The 27241-nt window shown below is 43.7% G+C and overlaps 1 protein-coding gene across 2 annotated transcripts in view; it reads right to left on the reverse strand.

Moving 5' to 3' along the window:
- Positions 1-5183: 5183 nt before the first annotated feature.
- Positions 5184-27241, reverse strand: part of GGH (gamma-glutamyl hydrolase) — a 30135-nt gene continuing 8077 nt past the window's right edge. Inside the window, exons 2-9 of one of the 2 annotated variants that reach the window (XM_073679354.1) lie at positions 22515-22629; positions 20474-20524; positions 19434-19518; positions 14281-14419; positions 10322-10428; positions 8054-8144; positions 6771-6908; positions 5184-5565 (exon numbers count right to left, since the gene is read on the reverse strand). In XM_073679354.1, coding sequence (XP_073535455.1) covers positions 5447-5565; positions 6771-6908; positions 8054-8144; positions 10322-10428; positions 14281-14419; positions 19434-19518; positions 20474-20524; positions 22515-22629 — 845 coding nt within the window. In that variant the 3' untranslated portion in view covers positions 5184-5446. Of the gene's footprint in view, positions 5566-6289; positions 6379-6770; positions 6909-8053; positions 8145-10321; positions 10429-14280; positions 14420-19433; positions 19519-20473; positions 20525-22514; positions 22630-27241 lie in introns of those variants that run through there. The other variant, XM_073679355.1, reaches the window with a different exon arrangement.

The raw sequence follows: 27241 nt of genomic DNA on the forward strand, positions 1-27241 counted from the left end.
ACTTGGAACCCCCAGGTGCTTCACAAATTGATTCATAAAAATGAAAAAGTGTTTTTTTTTTCACTTTTTCATTTTTACGAATCAATTTGTGAAGCACCTGGGGGTTCCAAGTGCTCACTATGCATCTAGATAGGTGCCTTGGGGGGTCTAGTTTCCAAAATGGGGTCACTTGTGGGGGAGCTCCAAAGTTTGGGCACACAGGGGCTCTCCAAACGCAACATGGTGTCCGCTAACAATTTGAGCCGATTTTCCATTCAATTTGTTAGCGGATACCATGTTGCATTTGGAGAGTCCCTGTGTGCCCAAACATTGGAGCTCCCCCACAAGTGACCCCATTTTGGAAACTAGACCCCCCAAGGCACCTATCTAGATGCATAGTGAGCACTTGGAACCTCTAGGTGCTTCACAAATTGATTTGTAAAAATGAAAAAGTGAAAAAAAAACACACTTTTTCATTTTTACGAATCAATTTGTGAAGCACCTGGGGGTTCCAAATGCTCACTATGCATCTAGATAGGTGCCTTGGGGGGTCTAATTTCCAAAATGGGGTCACTTGTGGGGGAGCTCCAATGTTTGGGCACACAGGGGATCTCCAAACACAACATGGCGTCCGCTAATTATTCAAGCAAATTTTACAATCAAAAAGTCAAATGGCGCTCCTTCCCTTCCGAGCCCTGCCGTGCGCCCAAACAGTGTTTTTTCCCCACATATTGGGTATCTGCGTGCCCAGGGGAAATTGCACAACAAATTTTGGCATCCATTTTTTCTTGTTACCCCTGTGAAAATAAAAAAAATTGGGTCTAAAGTAACATTTTTGTGAAAAAAGTTAAATGTTCATTTTTTTCTTCCACATTCCAAAAATTCCTGTGAAGCACCTGAAGGGTTAATAAAGTTCTTGAATGTGGTTTTGAGCACCTTGAGGGGTGCAGTTTTTAGAATGGTGTCACTTTTGGGTATTTTCTGTCATAAAGACCTCTCCAAGTGACTTCAAATGTGATGTGGTCCCTAAAAAAATGGTTTTGTAAATTTTGTTGGAAAAATGAGAAATCGCTGGTCAACTTTTAACCCTTATAGCTCCCTAACAAAAAAAAATTTTGGTTCCAAAATTGTGCTGATGTAAAGTAGACATGTGGGAAATGTTATTTATTAACTCTTGTGTGACATATCTCTCTGATTTAAGGGCATAAAAATTCAAATTTTGAAAATTGCAAAATTTTCAAAATTTTCGCCAAATTTCCGTTTTTTTCACAAATAAACACAAGTGATATCGAAGAAATTTTACCACAATCATGAAGTACAATATGTCACGAAAAAACAATCTCAGAATCATGGGTATCCGTTGAAGTGTTCCAGAGTAATTACCTCATAAAGTGACAGTGGTCAGAATTGTTAAAATTGGCCTGGTCATTAACGTGCAAACCACCCTCGGGGCTTAAGGGGTTAAGTTTTATTTTATTAAAGGACACGCCAGCATAACATTAGACTAGGCCAGGGTCTGGCTGAGTCAGAACGGCTCATCCTCGATGCAATGCTATGTCCAGCAGCTGGAGTCTCGGTTGCAACGAGTAGAACAATGTCCGCCGACTCTGGACATTCCGACTCTGACCGCTCAGGCTGTGGGCCAGACGGTAGCCGCCCTAATACCCTCCCCTGTCCCAACTCCTCGCCTAGCGCTTCCAAGTAAGTTTTCTGGGAGCGCTCGGACCAGTCGGGGGTTTCTCAATCAATGTGCGGTGCACTTCAAGTTACAAACGCCGGTGTACCCCACTGATAGGTCTAGGGTGGGATTTAGATTTTCCTTGCTCTCCAAGCGGGCGCTGGAGTGGGCTACTCCACTCTGGGAACGGTCGGATCCACTTGTGCAGACTGTAGCCGGTTTCACAACAGCCCTCAAACAGGTCTTTTTGGTCCTGAGGTCACCAATGACACTGCCAAGCGTTTTCTCGCTATTAGGCTACGTCGTCCGTAAGCGACTATGCGGTGCGTTTCCGCACCCTAGCAGCTGAGTTGGATTGGCCAGACAAAGCTCTGATTCCCTTTTTCTGGGGAGGTCTGGCCTCCCATGTAAAGGATGCGTTGGCTACCCGAGAGGTGCCAGTAACGATTGAGGCATTGATTAATCTCGCTACCAGAATTGACCTTCGGTTTGCCAAGAGATGACTGGAGGTGACTGCTGAGAAGCTACGGGAGCGTTCTGCTCCAACCTTCTCAGTGCCTCTGAGGGTTCGGGAAATTTTGATCCCTCTGTGCCCATGGAGGTGTCACTCACGGAGGGTCTTAGTCTTCCCAAACAGTCAATAAAATCCTGTCTACTGTCCCACACCGCTCGGGGGTCTGGGCAATGCACCAGTCGCTTTCCGCATGTTAAACGGGGAGTTCTAGTGTCTGTTGGAGGCAAGTCACTAGAAATTGAATGTTTCCTCCAAAATTCTGTTGCCTTCCTCAGTCATTCTTGATCAGAACACTGTGGAGATAGGAGCTTGTGTGGACTCGGGAGCAGAGGCAAACTTTATGTCCGCGTCTTTCGTTCAGAGCCACTCCGTTCCATTAATTTTACTTCCTAATCCTGTTAAAATCCGAGTAGTTAACGGGTTTGTTCTGCCTAAGGAGGTTACCCATCGTACTGAGGCTATACAGCTCCAGATAGGAGCTAGCCATTACGAATCTATTTCTTTCCTAGTGATGGAGGAGGGGGTGGATTCGGTACTTTTGGGCCTGCCCTGGCTCCGGAGGCATTTCCCCCATCTGGACTGATCGACTGGTCAGGTTATCCAGTGGAGCTCTTCCTGCTAGGGGAATTGTATTTGTCCGGTGCTTCCAGTTTCTCGTTCTGAGTTACCCGTCCAATACGCGGAGTATGCAGATGTTTTCTCAAAAAAAGCTGTAGAGACTACCACCTTACCGGGTGTATGATTGCGCCATAAATTCACTACCGAGTTCGGAACCCTTAAGAGGCAGGGTATATCCTTTGTCGGTCCCTGAGACGAAAGCAACGTCAGAGTACATTGCAGATAATCTGGCAAGGGGGTTTATCCGTAAATCTAATCCACGAGCAGATGCTCTGTCTCGCTCTTTTGACCCCCTGGGTGAAGAGTCGGATCCGCGGCTTATTGTCCTATCCGAGAGTTTACTCTTTGTGAACCCTGTCACCTTGCAGGGACTTCCGCCTGGAAGGACCTTTGTGCCAGAGTCTCGTAGGCAAGAGGTTCTCCATTGGGGTCACTCCTCCAAGATAGGAGGGCACTTTGGGGACAAACGGACCAAAGAGCTAATTTCTCGGTCCTATTGGTGGCCCAAGATGTCTATTGATATCTCCCATTTTGTCGCCTCCTGCGTCTCTTGTGCGCGAAATAACGGTCGGCCGGGCTTTTTATGCCTCTCCCCGCTCTGGAGGATAGGGCAACGAATGCCAGGGATATCTGGGATCAGACTCAGGAGTCTTTGCGTGCTTCTAAGGAGCGTATGAGGGTCACGGCTGATAGGCATCAGCGTCCTGCTCCAAGTTATGCTCCTGGGGACTTGGTGTGGCGTTCTGCACGCAATATTCGCCTCCGGGTGGTTTCGAGTAAATTTGCTCCCCGGTATTTGGGGCCATTTAAAATCTTGGCCAAAGTGAATGATGCGGCTTATCGGCTGAAATTGGCGAATTTCTAACACCTTCCATGTTTCTTTACTCAAGCCGGTTACTCTCAATGAATTCTCTGGTTCTTTTCCGGCTGAATCGGAATCAGCACAGGATGACTTTGAGGTAAATTAAATCATTGCATCAAAGGTGGTTAGAGGCAAGAAGTTTTATTTGGTGGACTGGTGGGATTATGGTCCGGAGGATAGCACTTGGGAGCCGGTAGAAAATATCAACACTCCGGATCTTATTGCCGCTTTTGAACGTATCCATAATTCCGGGGGAGGCCTAGAGAGGGGGGCAATGTTAGGCCGGTACACAGAAGGGCTTTCTCGCGGCGTCTGGCCAGGCCCTTTCCTGCTGGTCAGTAATTGTCAGCATTTAGGTTCCGTTCTAGGGATTCTAAGTGTGTTTTTTGCGTTTCTGCTCATGTGACGCTAAGCCAAGCCCCCTTGCAGTCAAGTGCCGCTAAACCACGCCCCCCTCAGGGCATGTACCGCTAATCCACGCCCCCTCGTGGTCATGTGCCTATAAGCCACACACCCTGCTGTCTGGTACAGCGTGGTTGGTTGTCCTGGCGGGCTGGGGCTGTCTAGTGTATTTAAGGGCTCCGCCCCGGTGCCTAGTCCATCTCTTTCTATCCTGGGGTGAGGTCTCTGGCAGTAAATGCAGTGTGTGAGAGTCGTTGTCTAGGGTTCCTGCTGTGTGCTCCCTAGTCATCCTAGCCATCAATTAGGGCTAGGGGAATGCTGTGAGCAGCACGCTCTACCGTGTCGGTTCACCGGTAGGTGTCCACACCACGGAGGCGTCCTTGCTACCGATCCAGCATTTCAGGGTCCGCCATTGTATGTGTGGTCACACTGCCGCTTTTACACCCATGTGTTGGGTGCTGCAAAGATCCTCCTCCTCTTTGGGAACTTAGGTTCCAGGCCTTTTCTGGCCAGCAGCTATCTGCAGCTCTAAACGCCGCCATCTAGTGCTCAGACGTTTCATGCTGCCAAATCCTTCCTGCTCTGCACAGCGGTGTCTTGCAGTGCAGAAGTTTATTAGTTTTGTTTCTGGAGTGTTGCTAACTCCCAGCATTGCACCTTGTTTGTTACTACTTGTGTATGCACTTAACACACTAGTTCATTTCTTTTTCTGTGCTTAACTGAACATTCCTCTGGGACTCAGCTGCTGCAGCTCCTCTGCAGTCCGGTGGACCCCAACGTGTCCTTTAAGTTTTATTTTATTTTATTAAAGGATACGTCAGCATAACAGTCTGTCTGTGAGGCAACATCTATTTTTAAAGCTTTTTTTTATTCAACACAATTATATATTATTTAAGGATCTTTGAGTTCACTTCTTTGAATCTGGGGCATCTGTTTTATCTCCTCGACTATGGTGATGAACCTTATGATCATGCTGCGGGAGGCAGATGGGCTAACAGAGGGAGCGCTCTCCCTCTGTCAAACTCTTCAGATGCAGATTCTTACCACATCAAGATCTTTTCATACATCCTTATTAGATACACAAAAGGAGTGAGTGAATACCAGAGCATAGAGAAATAGGGACAAAGTCAGAATATTCAAGTCAACATTTAATTGTATGCAGTTTCCAGGAGTGAACAGGAGTTGCCGCACTCTCTGCAGGGCAAGGTGAAATACATTCAGTGTAACTCCAGTAACACGAACATTAATATCTGTTCCAATAACGGCGAATGCTGATTGAATTAAGAAGTAAAAACTTTTTTTTTTGCCATCACGTTAGCTGCAAACAATACAAAGTACATAGCAAAAATATATTCTCAGAATGAATTGCACCACATTAAGCTTTAAAATGTCTTCAGAAAAAATACATTTGCTCAAAAACAGAAATATTTCCTGTGTACGTTGGACAGTAGTTATATATTAGTGGGAATTGTGCTTCGGATTCCTCAGAAAACTGATGCTGACTTTTCCTGGCTGTAAAAGACAAAAAGAAAAAGTATTAGACACAATGTACAATAAAGATCACAATAACTCCGGGCATCAATAAAAGTAAGTGACCCAAATCTAAAGTGAAAAAAAACAAAAACTCTCCCTTGTAAGAGGGGAATAAAACAGTTTTTTTTCTTAATTTCGGCCCTCCATTGTGGGTGTTATAAGACACTTTTCTCTAGGAGGGCGAGTGGGTGGAGGTGTGCACGTCCGTCTCCCTGTATGATAACTTTAGTAAAGTCCAAGCGGGTGTTAACTCTTTAGGTGACAAATACTTTGTTAATGAGATATTAGCAATCAGAGGCGAAATTTAAAAAAAAAGTTGTATACCGCTATGCAGCCACTATTACATTGTGTGTCCATTTTGCCATGAAAAATTTGGTGAAAGGTCCTCTTTAAACATTTACAAAAGGACTCGAGGTCCATTTACACTGATTGACCACTGCACAATACTTGTCACTGATTGGTAAATTTACACCAATCAACAGTCGTGTAAATGCCTGTTTACACGGGCAGACCATAGAGGATGACGCACCCTGAGCGATCCATACTAGATTGCTCAGTGCACAAAGGACACCATAGTTTTCGGGAGAGAGAGTCCCGTTTACACAGCAGGATGCACCACCGAGAAGGACAATTCACCTGATGAATGAGCGGTTTTCTCCTTCCAGTATGTGGCCCGCGGCTCAGTACACCCAGAAGTGTAACAGCCAGCGATCAGTCTTCATGCGCCTACATTGAGTGTGGCCTGCACTGATTCTGAGTGTGTCGCTGGGCTCCTCCAGCGTCGGTGCGCGACTGCAGGAACATGGGTGTGATTTTAGGGAGCACTCCCTGTGCCCTTATTTGCATACGGATTAAAAGTTAATTTTTCGGCAACTACTCTAAAATGTTACTGGTATGATTCCTATATAAATGTATAAGCAGCTTAAAACTGCTGTTTGCGAGTGACTGTCTCCCTTTAAGGCCCTCATAAACATACTATAAAAGTCGATCACACATCATACACTCAATTTTACAAGTTCAAGTTTTTACATAATGAAAACCAATAGAAATAAAAAGGTGCCATTAAAACATATTTGTATTTTTTACATCTCCAGCTGTTATCAACCACAGCATTGACTACAAAGTCACCGATGTCCACGGAGGCAGGGGGTCTCGTAGACCCCATTTTTCTATAACATTCTTACCTTCATTAACGAAGAAGTCAGCCATATAAAAAGCCACACGCACGGCTTCTGCAACGTGGGAAATATCAGAAGTTTTTCTCCATTCAAATGGATTTTTTTCTGGATGCCACTGGACGCCATAAATAGGGTATTCATACGCTGCAAAACACAAGGTGGCGGAACACAGGAGCAAGTTTAAAGGGTAATTAAATAAGAACTTGGCACTTGTATGAAAATAAAGCTTTTAATTCTGACATATTTCACAATACAAGCCTCAATGTTTTGGTCATCATCTTTGACCATCTTCAGATTTTCGCATGGTCAAGGAATGGGTGTTATAAAAAGTGTAATGGTGTAACAAGGAGGAGGATGTACGACTACAGCACACATGTCAAACTCTGGCACCCAGGGTGAGTATATTTGGCCCGCGAAGGCAGGTGGTACTGTATGGAAGACTATGGGGGGTCCCATTATACTGCATGGAGGACTATGGGGGTCCCATTATACTGTATGGAGGACTATGGGGGGGGTTCCATTATACTGTATGGAGGACTATGGGGGGCCCATTATACTGTATGGAGGACTATGGGGGGCCCATTATACTGTATGCGAGGCAATACAGGGCGCATTATACTGTATGGAGGACTATGTGGGGCCATTATACTGTGAAGAGGGCTGTATGGGGGAATCATACTGTGATGGCGTCACTAAACTTTGCCGGTTGGGTTGAAGGAGGGTACACTATGGTCATCATACCGTGCATGTGGAGGGAACTAAGGGGAAATTCACTGTGGGGGTGTCTTGGGGGCACTTTTGTTGGCATCATACTTTATTATCTGCATTATTCAAGGCTTTTTATCATTTACTACTTATTTAAATTAGGCCATATGCTTTTTTACTGCTCTTACATAGCATATATTATATTATTCCAATATGCTAGGATCTATTAATTAAAATGTACTAATGTTTGTGGGACAACCTCTAAGTTTGTTTCCACATGAAAAGGTTCATCATATCGGATAAGGAAAAATGTCCTCAATTGTAGACATTTTTAAATAAATATCAAAGTTGGCCGCGACTTTGTCCAAGATTTTAATTTTGGTCCTCTGTGTATTTGAGTTTGACATTACAGGGAAAGGCGCTAACAAAGGTCTATGGACCAATATACTCTGGATTTCATACATAGATGGTTTTTCCTTTTAGATTTCTACAAAATCTGAGATGGTAAAAAGAATACCCCCATATTATAGGCTGTGGGCACATCACATACAAAACACATTTTTGGCAGAGAGATCAGGTGATACCTTCAAATGTGGAGATGAATTCCAGAACGCCATCAGAGTTGGTGGACAGGATTTTGTAGAAATTTCGTAACTTCTCATTAGCTGTAAAGTTCTGTAAAAATGCAGAAACCAAAATAATGTTACAATATAAGAAGGGTAGAAGAATAAGAGGTTTAGTGAATATTAGTCGCTGCCTATAGAAACCAGGAAGATCTGAGCAATCCAAGGCAGGTAACAAAACTCACGTCATATTCTGACGGGCTGTATGCACGCAGAGTTTTTTGAGAAGTTCTTGGAAGCAGAAACTTAAGAGGGGCTTTCTTACCACAATGTTACATGACAAATAGGAAAGGCAAGAAAAGACTTATTATCAAGAGACCCGAGGATGGGCCAATGTTAGGGCAAGTGCCGTCAACGGTGAACTCCAGCATTTGTTTGTGTTTTTTTATTTCAGGTGCCACCAATGTAAGTTCGCTGACCCTCGTATTATACTTACCAGCCGCCATCTGCAGCTGTTCCTGGCGCCGCTCCGGTCCCGATCCGCTATCTTGTGACTGACTGGAAGTCAGAGGTAGTGGTCACAAGCTCTCAGTGTAAGTCTATGAGAGCCGCGTTCTGGCCTCGTTCAGCCTCTCATAGACTTACATTGAGTAAGGGCTTCAGAATCTCCCAGCAAAAACTGGAACAATCCGGTCACAAACTGCGGGAAATGGACCGGAGCGGTGCTGATAACAGAAGAAGAAGGCAGCTGGTAAGTATGAGACTAGGGACAAGGAACATAGATGAGTAGCACCCCTCCAGACCTCAACTAAAAAACCGCTGGAGTGGTGCTTTAAAAGGGTTTCTGATATGAGAACAGAGAACGACTGTTCAAATGAAGAACAGGTGCTTGGTGCACCCTTGGTGTGGCCAAACATTGCAGTGCACCTTCCCACCTACTTGTTTTCCCCATCTACCTCCGCCCTTCTCCGCCTCCATCAAGCCAGAGCTGTCAAAGAAAAGGGGGGCGGATGGAAAACAAGTAGGTGGGAAGCTGCACTTAAATGTTTGGCCCGCCATGGTGCACCGAGCGCCTGTGCTTTGTGTGAACAATCATTTTGTGCCGACAAACTCCCTTTCAAATGTAAATAAGCGGTCAGACAACAACATGCAGCCAAGAATGGCGCCACTTATTACAATAAAAAATATAAATCATGAGATCCTCCACAGTGATCAACATTTCATATCCTATTGATAGGTCAGAACACATTGTGGTGAGAAAATCCCTTTAAGGGTATGTGCACACGATGCAGAAATGCTCAGGATTTTTTCCTGAGCGTTTCTGCATCTCTCTGGCAGGAAAAAACGCATGCGGATTGTACATGTGGATTGTACATGCGGTTTCCTGCCAGGGACATGCGGAAATGAAGCGGTCTTCACTTTCATTTCCGCATGCGGGTTGACAAGCGCTTCCCAAGCGATTTTAGCATCACTTGGAAAGTGCTTGTCAACTTCACACTATATAAATCCATGCAACCGGCATGGATTTATATAGTGTGTGAATGTCAAAAAATAAATCTATACTTTACCCTCTGATGGCCCCCGGTGTCCTGCTTCATCGGTCCCGGCTGCCGGCAGTGAAGACTTTAGGACCTTCCGACGTCAGTGTCACGTGACCCGTCACATGACTCTGACGTCAGCGAAGGTCCTTCTTCATTCAACCGGGAAGCCGGCAGGACGCAGCGCGGGCCGTCAGAAGGTGAGAATATATATATTTTTTATTTTATTCTTTTTTTTTTAATGGTACCTGGGTCTGGATGAGAGTTCTCTCATCCACACCCGGGTACCATCCGCACATTAGACCACATGAAAAGCGCATCAACATATACAGTGATGCGGATTCCATGCGGTCTAATGCAAGTCAATGGCGGCAAAAGAGCAGCGTTTCCGCAAAATTAATTGACATGCTGCGGATTTTTGACCGCAGCGTTTACGCTGCGGAAAAATCCGCATCATGGGCACAGCACATGCGGATTTCCATTGGGGAACATTGCTGCCCTTCTACCATGCGTTTTTCATGCGTTTCCGCGGCGTTTACGCAACTGCAAAAACGCCGCGGAAACGCATGAAAAACGCATCGTGTGAACTCAGCCTAACTTTAGAAATGTTCTACTATTACTTCTTTGCTTAGTAAAGATCTGCTTTTGATTACAGATTTCTGGACACCTAAAAGCTAAAAGTCAAGAACAAGAAATGATCGATGCAATTAACAGGACAGGAGTCATTATCTGGATAGATGGGCGCCTGTACCTGTATGGAGAGGCTCCAGGAGTGGAAGTTTGCCGTTATAAACATGGTGGAGAGGGCTTTATACAACGTCTGTGGAATGTTCCGGAATAATTTGCTATGTAATGCATCTAAAAAAAGAAAAAAAAAAACGTTTAGGGTAAATAAATGGCATTTCCTCCCGTTTTCATCTAAAATGCGTGAAAAACGAGCCGGTTAGGTCTCCAGTTACACCCTACCTGAAGACAGATACCCTTTAGACCAAATGTTGTGACTTTTTGGCATAGAAGAATAATAAATTCTCCCTAATGTCCCTGATAGGTTATTCTCATCATGGGCAGTGTACAGGACACCAGACAGATCTGCTTTATATATTATTAGAATTAAACAGTATTTATTAGCACTAGTACAATATTATATAAACCCCAGATAATGCCTTTTTTCCAATTTTGGCATAAATTGATTTGAAAAGTCACAAAAATGTTGTGAGAATGAGTGTAGCCTGGACGGAGGAGCGAGGCCACAGCTTGTCGAGCTCATGACGAGATGTGTATTCCTTACGCCTCTTTTAAGGAAGCGTGGTGGAGTCAGATGCTCCTGATTCATTAAGATCGCTGAGAAAAATCGCCAGTCTTGATACATTGGGGCCCAAGGGTCCATCCACATGTGTGTATGGATGTGCAAGGGGTCCTGTGCTACGGACCCACATTGTACAGCACCACTGCAAAATATACGTCTCCATGATACAGCGCACAGCTTCTCCAGGTGAATTCTGGACTTATATATTTTCTTATGATCTGCTGCAGAACATGGCCCGGGAAATTTCCCTGATTTCTCCGCAGTTTTCTACATTCTGTACTTATAGTAGCGATACAGGGTTGAGGGGAACCTCTCGCATTGCCCATGGAGCCCGGTCAGCGGGCAGCATGGTATAGAGCTTGGACTGATTGATAGATGGGCTGGTGGGAAGAGATTCAGAATAATTATTATTACATTCAGATAAATCCCTTCTCTCTCTAATCACCGTGACATGGCGGGATGGCTTTTATGTTTTTTTGATCAAAAGTATGTAAACCAAGTACCCTATATTTTCATGCATTGTTGCTATTTATTTAATTACTGCTAGGTATTTGCTCATTTTGTTTTGGCCTTGGGTTTCGTCTCTTTAGTGGTCAGTGTGAACATGCGCCTACACACTGCATGCATACCAACTTGTATTCCGGTTCAGGGCTTTTGGTTTCTCTCTATGATCAGTCAATCATTAATAATTGCTTCCTCCCCTGCCCAGGAGCTGTGGTATGATCAGACCATGGTCCGTACACGGTCAGACACAGCCATTACACAGTACACAGCAGGGGCGCATTTATAAGATTATCTCAGCACAGGAACATTTTTTTAAACACATCCAATTGTGAAACTTATTATTATTCTAAGATCTATTAAAATATACTTCGTTCATGGGAAAACCCCTTTAAAAGGGATATTCCCATCTCCAAGATCCTATCCCAATATGCAGTAGGTGTAATAATAATAATAAATAATAATATTAGCAAATACATCCAATTAGAAATGTAATATAGTTTTTCTGATTCGCTATGCCACTTACCTCATGAGCAGCCATTGAAGGACCTTAGGTATCCATGGTTACGACCACTAGCAGCTAACTAACTGTCACTTTATCAGTGGACGTAACCATGGATACCTAAGGTCCTGCGATGCCTGCACATGAGGAAACAGATATAGCGAATCAAAAAAACTGTACTAAATATCTAATTGGAGGTATTTGCTAATATTATTATTATTGCACCTACTACATATTGGGATACGATCTTTGAGATGGGAATACCCCTTTAAGTCTGCTCCTCGTCAAACCCACTTTCTGTTGGCCCAGTGCACTCATGAATACAGGAACATGAGACAACCCCTTTAAAGTGGTTGATCTCTGCTGCAGGAAGCAGAGTGCAGACAATGCACCACCTTGCCAGTCACCAAGTAATTCATGAAACTTGCCCTGTGGCAAATGAGTCCTACCTGAAACATATTGCCTGGTGCAAACAGACATGAGGCAGTATACTGTACTGTGGTTAGTAAATGATAAGGCAGGATTTATGGGGGCCATTATTGCTTTAAAGGGAATCTGTCAGCAGGTTTTTGCTACTTCATCAGAGACTAGCCTGATGTAGGCAAAGTGAAGCTGAATCCAACGATGTATCACTTAGTTTACTTGGTGCAGCCGTTCTGACACAATCAGCGTTTTTAGATTTAGCAACACAGCAGAGCTGAGGAAGCTAACCCCGCCCACACCAGGCTCTGTATGTACAATGTCTATAGACAGTGAGCTGCCTATCACAGGAGGGGGCGTGTCAGACTAGCATGCAGCCGCTGCTGTGTCCAGCAATGATAATCTCTTGGTGCTAAAACAACCATTACAAGCAAACAAAACCACAGAGCTTGGTAAGTGACATCACCGAGATCTCCATTTTAGCCCCCATCTACTGCTGTCTTCAGATTACATAGCAAAAACCTGCTGACAGATTCCCTTTAATCACAGACTGATAGTCACATCATTTGGATTACTGTCTCAGCTGTGAATATGGGTCCCTCAAATTACAATGCTTTTAAAGAGGGTTGTCCGGTGACGCTCACTTACACATTGGGAAGTGGCGGCACTGAGGATACCCGTCAGGATGCACGTGTCCCATCCTAATCAATCGCACAAATCTTGCCGAACACATAATTTTTGGCAGGTAATTTTGCTGACATTGTCATTAGTGCCATTTACCCCCAGTGCAGAAGTAAAAAGTGATGGACTTATTAATGTATAATGGTTTTACCTGGGCTACTGCAAACCACATTCAATTTGCAAACTCAGAGACAATGACAATTGGTGGAGCACATGATTGACAGGAAGATCCAGCCAACCAGAAACATCCTGTGAATTAGGAGCAGATTGTGGAGAATCAATGGGCGCTATATCACTGAAGCGCAGGCACTGATTCAGTGTACAGGTGAATACTGTGCTCCATGTCCTGTACTGCTCTCTAAAGTGGGGGGGTGCGTCTTCTAGTCCGGATATACCAGCTGTGACTGGGCGAAGGGGGTAGCGGTGGCGGTAGAGCGGGTCACAGAGGCAGTAGCCGGCGACTGCAGCTAACACGGTGCTCGCTGTTAAAGAGAATTAATATTCACTGCTCTCCATGCCCATGGGAGTGGAAAGTAGTGAATATTAATTTTCCTTAACAGCTGGCAAGATGTTAGCCGCAGCCGCCGTTTCCTGCAGCTGCTCGGCGATCACATGTGACTGCTATTAAAAAGAATGAATATTCACTGCTCTCCACTCCCATGGGCATGAGAAGTGAATATTCATTTTCTTTAACAGCGGTCACATGTGATCACCGAGTCGCTGCAGGTGCCGCGGTTAACACCATACCCGCTATTAAAGAAAATTAATATTCATTGCTCTCCATGCCCACAGTCCAGGCGTGGGGAGCAGTGAATATTCCGACAGGTGATCTGGGAGTGTGGGAGATCATGGCAGTGACGTCATGCGCTGCTTACACGGTGAGATTAGCTGTTGGCAGCAGAACAGGATGCAGCGCTGGAGCAGAGGGAAGGAAGGTGAATAGAATCCTTCATTTTATTTATTTTTTGTGTGTGTAGTGTGTTGGGGGTCATGCATACCAGGATGGGGGATGATGGATGCCATGCATACCAGGATGGGGGATGAGGGATGCCATACATACCTGGATTGGGGTGCCATGAATAAACCTTTCCTGTTTTAGGTCAATTTACATACACTAAGATTACTAATTGACCTAAAACATTAGTATAGAATTGGGCGACATTACCCCTATAACTGTCAGCAGCAGATCTCCCCCTCCATAACAGGGCATCATGACCACATTTTTTGCTTCAATTTTTTTTTCTATTTTCCTCCTCTTAAACCTAGATGAGTCTTATGGTCCGAAAAATACAGTACTTACTTTCAGTGAAGTTTAGAGGCAATGAGATGTCTTCTGTCTGGGTCAGTGTTAGTAACAGTTCTCCACTTGTCAGTACAGTCAGTTGCTCAAATCCTAAACAGGTCCCCCAGATAGGAAAGTAGTCACCTTTTTCATTAGCCTGAGAGAAAGGAAACATGACAATAATGAGTTCAGTAATGTTAACAGAAGGAAAGAAATTACCGTAATACACTGTGTGCAGAATTATTAGGCAAGTTGTATTTTAGAGGATTATTTTTATTATTGATCAACAACTATGTTCTCAATCAGCCCAAAAGACTCATAAATATCCAAGCTTAATATTTTTGGAAGTTGGAGTGTTTTTTTTTAGATTTGGCTATCTTAGGAGGATATCTGTTTGTGCAGGTAACTATTACTGTGCAGAATTATTAGGCAACTTAATAAAAAGCAAATATAATCCCATCTCACTTGTTTATTCTCACCAGGTAAACCAATATCAGTGCACAAAATTTAGAAATAAACATTTCTGACATGCAAAACCAAAAAAATTAGTGATCAATATAGCCACCTTTCTTTATGAGGACACTCAACAGCCTTCCATCCATAGATTATGTTAGTTGCTTGATCTGTTTTCGATCAACATTGCATGCAGCAGCCACCACAGCCTCCCAGATACTGCTCCGAGAGGTGTACTCTTTTCACTCCCTGTAGATCTCACATTTTATGATGGACCACAGGTTCTCTATGGAGTTCAGATCAGGTGAACAAGGGGGCCATGTCTTTATTTTTTCTTCTTTTAGACCTTTACTGGCCCGCTACGCTGTGGAGTAGTTGGATGCATGTGATGGAGCATTGTCCTGCATGAAAATCATGTTTTTCTTGAACGATACCGACTTCTTCCTGTACCACTGCTTGAAGAAGTTGTCTTCCAGAAACTGGCAGTAGGTCTGGGAGTTGAGCTTCACTCCATCCTGAACCCGAAAGGTCCCACAAGTTCATCTTTGATGATACCAGCCCATACCAGTACCCCACCTCCACCTTGCTGGCGTCTGAGTCGGAGTGGAGCTCTCTGCCCTTTACTGATCAAGCCTCTGGCCTATCCATCTGGCCCATCAAGAGTCACTCTCATTTCATCAGTCCATAAAACCTTTGAAAAATCAGTCTTAAGATATTTCTTGGCCCATTCTTGACGTTTTAGCTTATGTTTCTTGTTCAAAGGTGGTCGTTTTTCAGCTTTCCTTACCTTGGCCATGTCCCTGAGTATCGCACACCTTGTGCTTTTTGATACTCCAGTAACGTTGCAGCTCTGAAATATGGCAAAACAGGTGGCGAATGGCATCTTGACAGCTTCACGCTTGATTCTCCTCAATTCATGGGCAGTTATTTTCCGCCTTTTTTGGCCAACACGCTTCTTGCGACCTTGTTGGCTATTTGCCATGAAACGCTTGATTGTTCGGTGATCACGCTTCAAAAGTTTGGAAATTTCAAGACTGCTGCATCCCTCTGCAAGACATCTCACAATTTTGGACTTTTCAGAGCCCGTCAAATCTCTCTTCTGACCCATTTTGACAAAGGAAAGGAAGTTGCCTAATAATTAAGCACACCTTATATAGGGTGTTGATGTCATTAGTCAACACCCCTCCTCATTACAGAGATGCACATCCCCAGATTTACTTAATTGGTAGTTGGCTCTCAAGCCTATGCAGCTTGGAGTAGGACAACATGTATAAAAAGTATCATGTGATCAAAATACTCATTTGCCTAATAATTCTGCACGCGGTGTACAAGTAATGATCTGTTCACAAAACAGTTCTCCATAATCTTCACTGAATCAAAAGCCGTCTGAGAAGGTTGAGGCAAGAGGTCTCTGTGGACCAGTCACGTTTTCTACATACCTAGTAATACTTTTGGTGGTCATACTGAAAACAGCCAGCTTAAATTGTTGCCACACATTAGGAAAGCACCAAGTTGTGTAGTAATACTGGGATTGTTTTTCTATGGTCCAACTCCCAGACTATTATTTGGCCTCTACCAAGCCTTAAATCTGCCAATATTGATGGTCCTGAAGGCAATTATTCAATCTCAACCTATCCAAACATAAACAGATCATCAAGCATGATTCACCTTTCCAGAGAAAGTGCTTTTTACTGCTTCAAAGTCCAATGGAGTTAAACTGTGCGCAGCCACACCGGATACCTGAGACTCCACATGGTCCTCTTATTTGTGGGAGGGCTAGGCCAGCTTCACGTATCCCAGTTTCTGGTCCGGATGCAGGTCTCCGAAACACCTCGAACTTCAGTTACTGGGGAAAGCCCATCAACTCTGCCGTGCTAGAGAGGGAATGATAGGGGACCCTGCCATCATGAGAGTGTTGGGTACGTTACATGTGGCTGGATTCTCTATTCATTAGGTAGCAATTGTTGAGTCTGTGCATTGGGTTCGGGAAAACTTCTCCTTTACTGCGGGGTCCCAACTTCTGGAACCCCAACAATCCCGAGAACTGGGGCTTCTGTGAATGGAGCGGTGGTTGATCATGCCCACGGCCATGATTTTTATAGGAGCCATATTCCCTATAGGGCTATGTGCCTAGTTTATACAGTCATATTAATGTTGTATGCTGCATAACTATATATCTTATATAATCATGTAGATTAATCAAATAAAAAACTACATAATATTATGTTTTGGCACATAATAATATTTTGACTAATATCGAGGTCACCATGTTACTTCTCTATTTCCAGGAATTTCTTTATTCTTTTTTTTTTTCAAAGTGAATCACTTTGTGTTGTGCAATATCAGTCATAGTTTGTAACTTTGCAGCGAGTAACCCCCTTCCTCTTTCCCACATATGTAAAATTACGTTTTTTTCTCCGGAAAATACATTTTTCTGCAGGAAGTGCGTTTTTCACTTCTCCAAAATAAAATTGTGGTGTACAATACACCGCTGCAACTGACACTTGTGACTCCACACGGAGATCTCAGACTTGTCAGAGGATTGTTATCCATGAACCAATAAATGAAGCTCCGGAATATCTTATGTGTATTTTCATTACTTTTAGGTGGAGCTTGAGACTCCGAAGCAAAAATAAATATACGGTAATCCTCAAGTTCTTTTTTGCGCTTTTGCTTCATGCTCGTCTTTTAATGAAGTTGCCACTACAGGTTTTCTAATTACACAGCGCCGTACTTTCCATCAAATACAACAGAATTGGCAATCAAAGTTCCAAACCTTCAACTCAAACTTAAAAATGGTTATCAGAGAACTTTTTATTTTTTTCTTATGGGGCTAAGAAGTTAGAGGCAAGTAGTTGCTAACTACCTGCCTGTTCTGCCAGGTGCCGATCTCCGCCAACTCAGAGCCGGTGATTCTATTCTAGAACTTAATTTTGCCACACATCAACAGATAAGCTCTTCCTCTTCCAGTCTGATCTGTGATGGGGTGTCACTGCCAACCTAAAGCTGATTGACAGCCACTCCCCGCAGTTAGGCAGTGGGGAGCCGGCTGTCAATCAATATGACATCAGCAGAGGTGCCCTGTCAACAGAGCAGAAAAGGAGAAGCTTTTCTGTTGACACACAGAATCACCGGTAGGAGCAGTCCGTGACCGCTCTGAGCCAGCAGAGATCGGTATCAGGCACAACAGGCAGGTAGTTAGCGACAACCATAAGAAAAAAAAAATACAAAAGCCCTGGATAACCACCTTAAACACAGACCCCTTCTACAGCTGATGGATGCTTGATTTTGGGCACCTGTAAGAAACTGGGTGTCCAGATTATTTTGCTTGTATGTCTATAGTAACATTATTGTCTTATAAAGGCATCTCCATTCATAAGAAAGCCAACTTAGAGATTAGTCACTGGTTGGCGGTGTGATTTCTGGAACCATTGGTGTTATTGCTGGAAAAAGTTATGGAGAGCACGGGAAATGTGGCATTACATGCCTTAGCATTAACATGTTGGAAGGCCAAGTGAGGCAGAGCCATTGTTTATTAGCACCCATAGACCATGGCCATTAAACTATTAGGGCCATATGCCCTGTAGTTAAGGTACCGCCACACTTAGCGACGCTACAGCGATCCCGACAACGATACGACCTGGCAGGGATCGTTGCTGCGTCGCTGTGTGGTCACTGGTGAGATGTCAAACAGTCAGATCTTCCCAACGACGCAGCAACGATACGGCGACCCGTATAACGATGCAACGCAAATGCACGCCTATGGTCTCAGTTCTGAGTCGCCAATGAGGTCGTTGGTAAGGTGTCAAACACACCGATGCATGCTACCCAGAGGGACCCTCAACGATCAAAAAATGGTCTAGGCCATTCCGACACGACCAGCGAAAACTTGTGACTCAGCAGCGATCTCGCTAGCGATCTCGCTTAGTGTGACGGGGGCTTTAGGGTGCTTTCACACGGCATTCAGGGACACGCTCTGTGGATCCATCGGTGCATACTTCCGAACCCCTCGCAAAACAGGATTCGGACAGCATTATTGTGCTGACAGAGTGAACATGTGGTCTGTTATGCATAATTATCGAGCATCTACGCCTCCTGGAGGTGGACACTCATATGTAGTAGACTGCATCTGAGTGTCTGCCTTCTGTAGACGTACACTCCCGAAAATGACGCGCGACATAGCGCACGTTCACTCTGCAGGCACCATTGTAGTCTATGGCCCCGTCTGTGCATACGTCCGAATCCCATTTTGCAAGGGGTGTGGACGTATACCATGACGGACCACCGAGCGTGTCCCTGAAAGCAATGTGAAAGCACCCTAATCATACACAGCTCTGAAGTGACAGACTGTCAGTCATTACATTTTTAACACTAGTAACCCATGTCCGGCCCATAGATCTTAACAGCTCATTTACAGATTAAGAAAAATCTGAATTACTCTGGAATAATACATTGGTTCGCAGATATCAAGGTATCATTATATTCAGCTTCCTATGACCTACAGACCATATAGACGGCTTAAGAGGGTTGATCCTACGGACAGGTTCCCTTTAACGGTGGAAATTGTTCTGAAATGATTCTTCTTGGTATGATTTTTTTACATGACAAATAACTGCCATTTTAACAGAGGTGTGTAAGTTTTTTTAATATCCAATGTATGAAAATCTACATTGATTAAAAGAATACTGTATATAATATTGAAGTAAAAATAAAATTACCGCTAGTGCTAAATCATAGAAGATCTTGGCGGCTCTCGCATATCCAGAATCTTTAAGGTCAACACCACCCCCAGGAAGAAGAACCCTAGAATATAAAAAAAAAAAAATAAAAAAAAAAAAAAAAATATCAGATATTCAGATCAGTGTTCCTCATATAGACAAGAGGTAATATATACCAAAGAGACCAGACAACTAGTCCACTGTACAGTCCATAACTAGCCATACACTTATTTGAAGGGATATCAAACCTGTAAGGTTAGCCATACATGAGACAACCGTTGGTTGAAAGTTCATTCGGCATACAGCTATCCCCCTGACTCACTCGTATACATGAACACAAGGATTGGCTGAGTGCTCATGTCTTTTCTATGGGGAGAGTAGAGAAAAATTGCTGCCGACAGAGGTTTATCTCCTCTTGAAACAAAAAGATCGGCTGTTGCAGTTCCAATTGGGCGGATTCGCAAAATGGAGAACTTTTATCCCCGTTAGAATGGTGTGGCAGTGCACATGCTCGCCCGCCGCTCCACTCCTTCCTTATGGGGCTGCCAAGTGCTGGATTTAACTTTTTCCGGCAGCCCCATAGAGAATGAACGGAGCGGTGGTTGAGTGTCCGAACTCCCACTCCATTATGTAACGGAGATATAAATTTCTAGTGTGGGTCCCAGAGGTCGGACACCCACCGATTGGCAAGTTGGATAGGCAACAACTTGTTTTCACTGGACAACCTTATACATTATGGACATTTTCTCAAGGTTTACCTTTGGAAAGTTAAGTTGTGGGTGTGCAATACAATGTGTAATCTGGATATAGGTAACAAAATCATTACATCATCGGAATAATATATAGGGAAGAATACTAAGAAAACATGGCATCCTTGATGCTTTCAGAGGTTTTGATTTATGTATACTGAAATTATCTAACTAAAAATATTTCATAGATTAATCTCCTAATCTGATACCTAACCAAGCGGATTATTGGTCTGATCTATAAACTGGCGGAAGGTTTGTATGCGGCTTCCTGCGCTATTTCCTAACACATACCCATTAATGGCGGTGAAGATTTTCACATACTCTTCTTCAGCAAGATTGATCCTGAAACGGTAAAATACAGAGTTGTTATATAACGGAAGAACCTGCCATTAATACAAACTACAAGAATAATAATATAGACAACAACAGATGCAAAGACCAAGCTTTTTTATTATTACCACGTACACAAGTTTGAGTTTCCCTTTTGTACCTCTTATGAGGACCACTTAGCATTGTAGAAGCAATGGACAGGACCAGATTCCCCAGCGTCATATGTATGATGAGCAGGCGCTGGCCATGTGGTCATGTCACAAAGCCGAGAAGAAATGCCGTCTGTTTCGGAGTTGAAATAAACCACTCACAGTAGAGTTTGTACGAATAGATTTGCACATCCCAATCCATTGTGGTCTGTGGCCGCAGGGGCGGGAGAACCACCTCTTAGCTGATGGCATCAGTGGCTCTTCTTTTGGTTAGGCAGCCTGGCAAGACGCCACATGTGTGATGCCGCAACAATGACAGTGCCTAATCAAAAGAAGAGCCGCATGTGCCGCCAGGTAAGAGGCGGTTCTGCCGCTCCGTCCAGTGGCCACACACACCACCGTCATGGCCAATGGACTTTGACTGGCGAATCGATTTGGCTGCGGCTTATCTCTCCTGAAAACAAAAAGATGGGGCGTTTAGATTCTCATTCTCACTTAGGGGGCTCCGTACACACTTGGCTTGATGGAGAGTTGGCTCCACAAAAATCAGCAGGGCTGCCGGACTTTAAAGGGTTTGCCTGGCATTAGCTTTTCTTTATAGGCATGGACTGTAATAACATAAATGGAGGCAGTCATCTCCTGTCACACCCATGGACTGTAATAACATAAATGGAGGCAGTCATCTCCTGTCACACCCACGGACTGTAATAACATAAATGGAGGCAGTCATCTCCTGTCACACCCATGGACTGTAATAACATAAATGGAGGCAGTCATCTCCTGTCACACCCATGGACTGTAATAACATAAATGGAGGCAGTCATCTCCTGTCACACCCATGGACTGTAATAACATAAATGGAGGCAGTCATCTCCTGTCACACCCATGGACTGTAATAACATAAATGGAGGCAGTCATCTCCTGTCACACCCATGGACTGTAATAACATAAATGGAGGCAGTCATCTCCTGTCACACCCATGGACTGTAATAACATAAATGGAGGCAGTCATCTCCTGTCACACCCATGGACTGTAATAACATAAATGGAGGCAGTCATCTCCTGTCACACCCATGGACTGTAATAACATAAATGGAGGCAGTCATCTCCTGTCACACCCATGAGTCTAACGCAAGCAGTTCCGGTGTATGGCACTGGCTCCGGGAGCAATGACCGGACGCCACAGGACTGCTGAAACCTGTGATCGGCTGCAGTGGTCTGGAACAGTACATTCATGTTTCTCTGAATATTTATTGTTTGTGTAACACGTGGACAGCGCAGTCATGGCTTCCAGGATAACCTCCTTTAGGGTATGCTCACACTGACATTCTCTATTGCAAGAGAATTGAGTCGATGTTAATGTCACTTGGATCAAACTGTCAGAGATCGATCAGATTGCCATCTTAGTGTGATCCGATTCTCTCACATGAGAGTATCGCTGTACAGATCCGGAGGAAACAGAGAAAGTAATTCCTCCATCTTCTCCATTGACTTTGTGCGAGAACATCGGACTACACTCAAATGACATCCAAGTGCAGTTTGATGTTTCACTTGCACCCATAGACTTGAATGGGTGTGCGTGATCCAATTAGGAGAGCCACTCACTACATGCTGCGACTGTTCTCTCGTGCTGAATCGGCCTGAGAAAATAATGGCAGGTCTGCACTGCCCCATAGAATGACACAGGGCCAAGTGCTACCCGATCAAACATCAGATAGCACTCGGCGTGTTCTACACTAGTGTGAGCAAATCCTTGAAGTGTATTTGGGCCTTGTTTCTGGGCAGGACAATCACTATACTATTATGGGTCACAAAGAACAGCCCAGCCATCTTTCCACCCAGGCTCCGGTTACCTTATGGGGATGACTCTGGCTCCAGCCGATTCAAGGGTCTTCACATAAGAAGCAGCCAAATAGGACGAGCCAAAATGCTGCAGATTGTGAAAGTGTGTCTCCTGTGCCAAAACGCCTGCAAGTGTAAAGTACAAAACAATACACTATTATTTACCACCCAACATTCATATGATTGGTTACATGCAGAAAGCAACACTGGAATAAAGGAATTTACAAATTAAAAAGTCTAAAAAGATATGATGTCAAGTCAGCTTACTGGGATTTGATTTGCTGTTAAAAAGGAATCTGTCAGTAGGATCAACCCTCCTAATCCGTCTATATGGGCATGTAGGTCCTAGGAACATGAATATAATGATACCTTGATAGCCACATTTTTCTTATATGTAAATGAACTGTTAAAATCTATGGGCCAAACTTACATCTCCCTGAAAGCCAGCCGTCAGAGGTTATTACAAATGAAAGGGGGAGATACCAGTGTGAGACATGGCGATCAGGAGAGCAGACTGTCAGTCATTACATGTCTCACACTGGTAACACCCCCTTTCATTTAATCTCCGAAGGCAGAATCTCATAGAGATCAGTGTCCGGCCCATAGATCTTAACAGCTCATTTACATAGAGAAAACGTTTTACATAAGAAAGATGTAGATTACTCTGGGATAAGACATCAGTTCACAGATATCAAGGTATCATTTTATTCATCTTGCTATGACCTACAGGCCATATAGATGGCTTAGGAGGGTTAATAATAATAATAGTTTTTATTTTTATAGCGCCAACATATTCCGCAGCACTTTACAATTTTAGGGGGGGGGGGGGACTTGTAAAGACGTTACAGAATCAGCATAACTCAGATATCAAGAGAGAGGGCCCTGCTCGCAAGCTTACAGTCTGAGGAAAGAGGGGGGACACAAAAGGTAAAATGGACATATATTGTATAATAAGGCCATAATATACTAAGTTGATCCTACTCTTAGATTCCCTTTAAGGATATATGTGTCAGGTGATGTTTCCTTCCGTTTTTCAGTGCAGACATATGACCTATATACTGAAACGGATTATATAGCGGTTCTTTATGCACCATCATAGAATAAATGACTGTTTTTGAAAAATAATTGAAGACCAAGTCCCCGATTCGTCAAGCAGTTTCTGCCAGCTTTACTTTTTGTGCAACTCTAACAGCAACTTTTTAAAAAGTAAGTAGAGCTTTATCTGAGACAAGCCCAGCCAGCAAATGTATTATCATTTAAGGCTAAAAAAGGGTCATAAATTGCGACAGTAGTGGTACACGGCAGCTGAATGCTACACCAAATTCATTAAGAGGCACACGCCACTCCAGCTCAGTCATCAACACTAGAGTACAAACATGATGAATTGGTATCCAAGTATATACACCTCTATACAATAGTGGGCTTTTAGATACATACAACTAAACAAATCTTTCTCTACATGGAATATATTTGGCCTGCATGCAGTAACTCTTGGCATTTGACTGTCATCTTCAGAGAAAGCTACAAGCGCCTGTAAATGAAGTCAACGAGAGTAGGAGAGTTGTCCGGAGTAGGAGCTTCTCGTTAGGGCTTGTTCACACAACCATATCGTCAGTCCAAGTGCAGTCAGTGAGAAAAAAAAAAAAAAAAAAAGACAGACATCCATGCAAAACTCACGGACGAAAAGGGCCAAGACAAGACACTGGGTCCATGAAAAATACATACAGCACACGGATGACATCGGTGTACAGTGCGTGCGCTGTCAAGTGTTTAACATTGCAAAGGATAGGAAAAGGAGAAGCTTTATCATTTATTTCTTCATCCATGTATGAAAAACATTGTTGGTAAAAAACAGACACACGGACCAAACACGGATGACTGTCAGGGTGTGACAGGGGCGGTCATATGCCTCTCCCTCTCTAAACTGTGTTTGTACTAAAATGTAATGTGTTGTGACCAATGTATAATGTTATTCATGTATAGTGTAGAGGGAAAGAATATAGTTTAGTGTTTAGTTCGTGATAGATAGGCAGCGGTGGGCCTATTAGTGTAGAAGACATAAAGCATAGCATAGGACTTAGGGATTAAGGTAGGACGGGGGAAGATTTAGTTGGCGGCCCCTTAGATATAGAATGTTTAGTGACTGCAGTAGGGTAGTAACGGGGAAGTCCTGTCCAGAAACTGAAGGAGAGTTGGCGATTGGTCCAGAGAAGAGCAACGGTTTTTTTTTTCCAGTCAGCTGATCAGTCAGAGATGTAGTTGTTGGTTGAAACATCAAAGTATGTGCAGGAGGGATAACTGAAAGGAGTGGAGAAGTTCAGGGCCAGTGGGCTGAAGGTCAACAGTGATACAGCAAGAGGCAGAGAAAGTGAGAAGCAGCACTATGGAAAAAGAAGCGGCAAACTGCGAGGAAACTTCCCTAAACGTCCAGGGCCTATGGCCCAGAGAAGGCGTGGAGGAGCCAGCCTTACTCACTTCCCAAGAAGGGGAAACAGACGGGGACGTCCCTATAGGATGCAGAACCGGGTTCTGGAAAGCTGCGGTACCGGGTGGATCACACCTGGGGAATAAAGAGTTAAGCGTGAAAGGGGTATTGAAGAAAGCTGAAACTGAACCTGCTGTATCTGTGACCAAAAACGGAGTTGAACGTTTACAGTAAAAAATGGTTTTGTTAAAAACGAAACAAGAGACTGTGCTTGATTGTTTGCCTGCAGCTGAGGTTGGAGTCCCCGAGCAGATGGGACCCTCAAGGAAATCTAAGTGTTATCCAATGCACAAAAGGCACATGAAAAACAGGACATTATCTTTTATTTGTGGGGTGCCAGGATGTGGGAAGAGAACAGCAGCTCTTCGCCACTACTACCACCATGTGCCCCTCACAACCACACTGTAGACCAGCCGGACAACCAGGTCCCCAATGGCTTCTCCCCGCCCACTGCCCTGGATTGACAGGTCTCTGCCTACGTGTGTGTGCATATAGGCAGAAACCTGTCAGTCACTGGCAGTGGACGGGGAGAAGCCACCAGGACCCAGACTGGGCAGCATGTATCAGCTGACAGGATCCCTTTAACAAAATTAAAAAAAGCAAATAAACAAACAATTCCTGTCAAATCCAAACTGACCTGCAGAATAAAAGTGAATATTTTATCTCTACCTCAGTCAACATCTTAAAGAGAATACCCCTCAAAAAAACTATCACCCCCACCAAATCCATCAATCCTACCAAACTATTTTTTCTCCGTTTTCCAATAAATTACATGGTAAACTTGAAAAGCACCATTAAAAAAAATATAACTCATCCTCCAAAAAAAAAAAAAACAGCCCTCATATCCCTGTCAACAACAACAAAAAAAAAAAATTGAAAACGTTGTGGCTCTTGGAAGTAAGGGATGAACAAACGTAAAGGAAAAATAAAGTGTCTGCATCTTCCAGATGTTATTTTATACTATTCCCTTTCTGCCAATTTTTATTTTTTTTTAAGGATGTCAAAAAAAGCCCTTTAAAAAGGTAAATGTATTTACCAATCTGCTCAGCGTCTGGTCTGTTTGTGTAAGGCCGCGCTGGATAAGACGAGCACGTCAGCCGAGCTATTTACACACATGAGTAATGAGTCGTCTAACAATTCTCACACTAGATTATTCCAACACCTCGACAACAGGAGCCATTTATGCCAAACCGTATAATTCATGGGAAAATAAACATGTGCCGGAGAGCCAACACGCAATTACAGCAAGTGATTTATGTGTGCATGTAACGGATTCACGCACCGTGTACTGGATAGAATGGTGCCAGCACTGGGAGTAATGGATTAGCGGGCACACAGCCGAGGGTACGATCAGCATAGGCTCTCATACTGACTAAGCTTTGAAAGCCATGGGACCATTTCCACTAAATGCATTCACTTCTATGGGACTGACAGAGGAACGATCGGTCAGCCCAATAAGTGAATAGCCGAGTGCTCACGTGTGCGCACTAGAACTGCATTCACACAGAGGATTCACAGAAGCCTGTGACTGTTAACAGTCTCCAGCGATCACATATACATACATTATATACACACACACCCAACCCCAACGATCATACAATTGTAACCTATCGTGTGGATAGGAGATACATATACTTATATGGAAAACCTTTTTTGAAAGGGTGTTCCCATAACAATGATCCTATCCTAATCCATAGTAGATGTAATAATATTAGCAAATGTCGCCGATTAGAAATGTAGTACAGTTCTTCTGATTCGCTATGTTGCTTACCCCATGTGCAGGGCATTGTATTAGCTTACATAATCCATGGTTACAACCACTAACTGTCACTATACGGGCTGTAATAACCATGGAAACCAAAGCTAGTGCAATACCCTGCACATGGGGTAAGCGACATAGTGAATCAGAAGAACTATACTACAGTTCTAATTGGAAGTATTTACTAATATTATTATTATGACACCTAATACAGTTTGGGATGTGGGAATACCCCTTTAAGCATCACACATCTTTTTAAATTAATAACTGCTCTACACAGTGACCAGTGGAAAAGGATCCAAAACAGCCCCACTCCCATCCCCTCTATTACCACGTAGTTCCTTAAAGCCATATTCCCACAATGAGCTTTTGGTGAGTTTTTGATGTTGCAGGTTTTCTGCACCCATTAAGTAAATTAGGTCACTTGCATTTTTTCAAAAATACACAGCTTAAAAAAAACTCTCCAAAATGCATTGTGTGAACGTAGCCTGACA

Source organism: Phyllobates terribilis, unplaced genomic scaffold, assembly GCF_046119375.1.
Source record: "Phyllobates terribilis strain yellow unplaced genomic scaffold, ASM4611937v1 Scaffold_4__5_contigs__length_816908805, whole genome shotgun sequence".
Taxonomy (NCBI): domain Eukaryota; kingdom Metazoa; phylum Chordata; class Amphibia; order Anura; family Dendrobatidae; genus Phyllobates; species Phyllobates terribilis.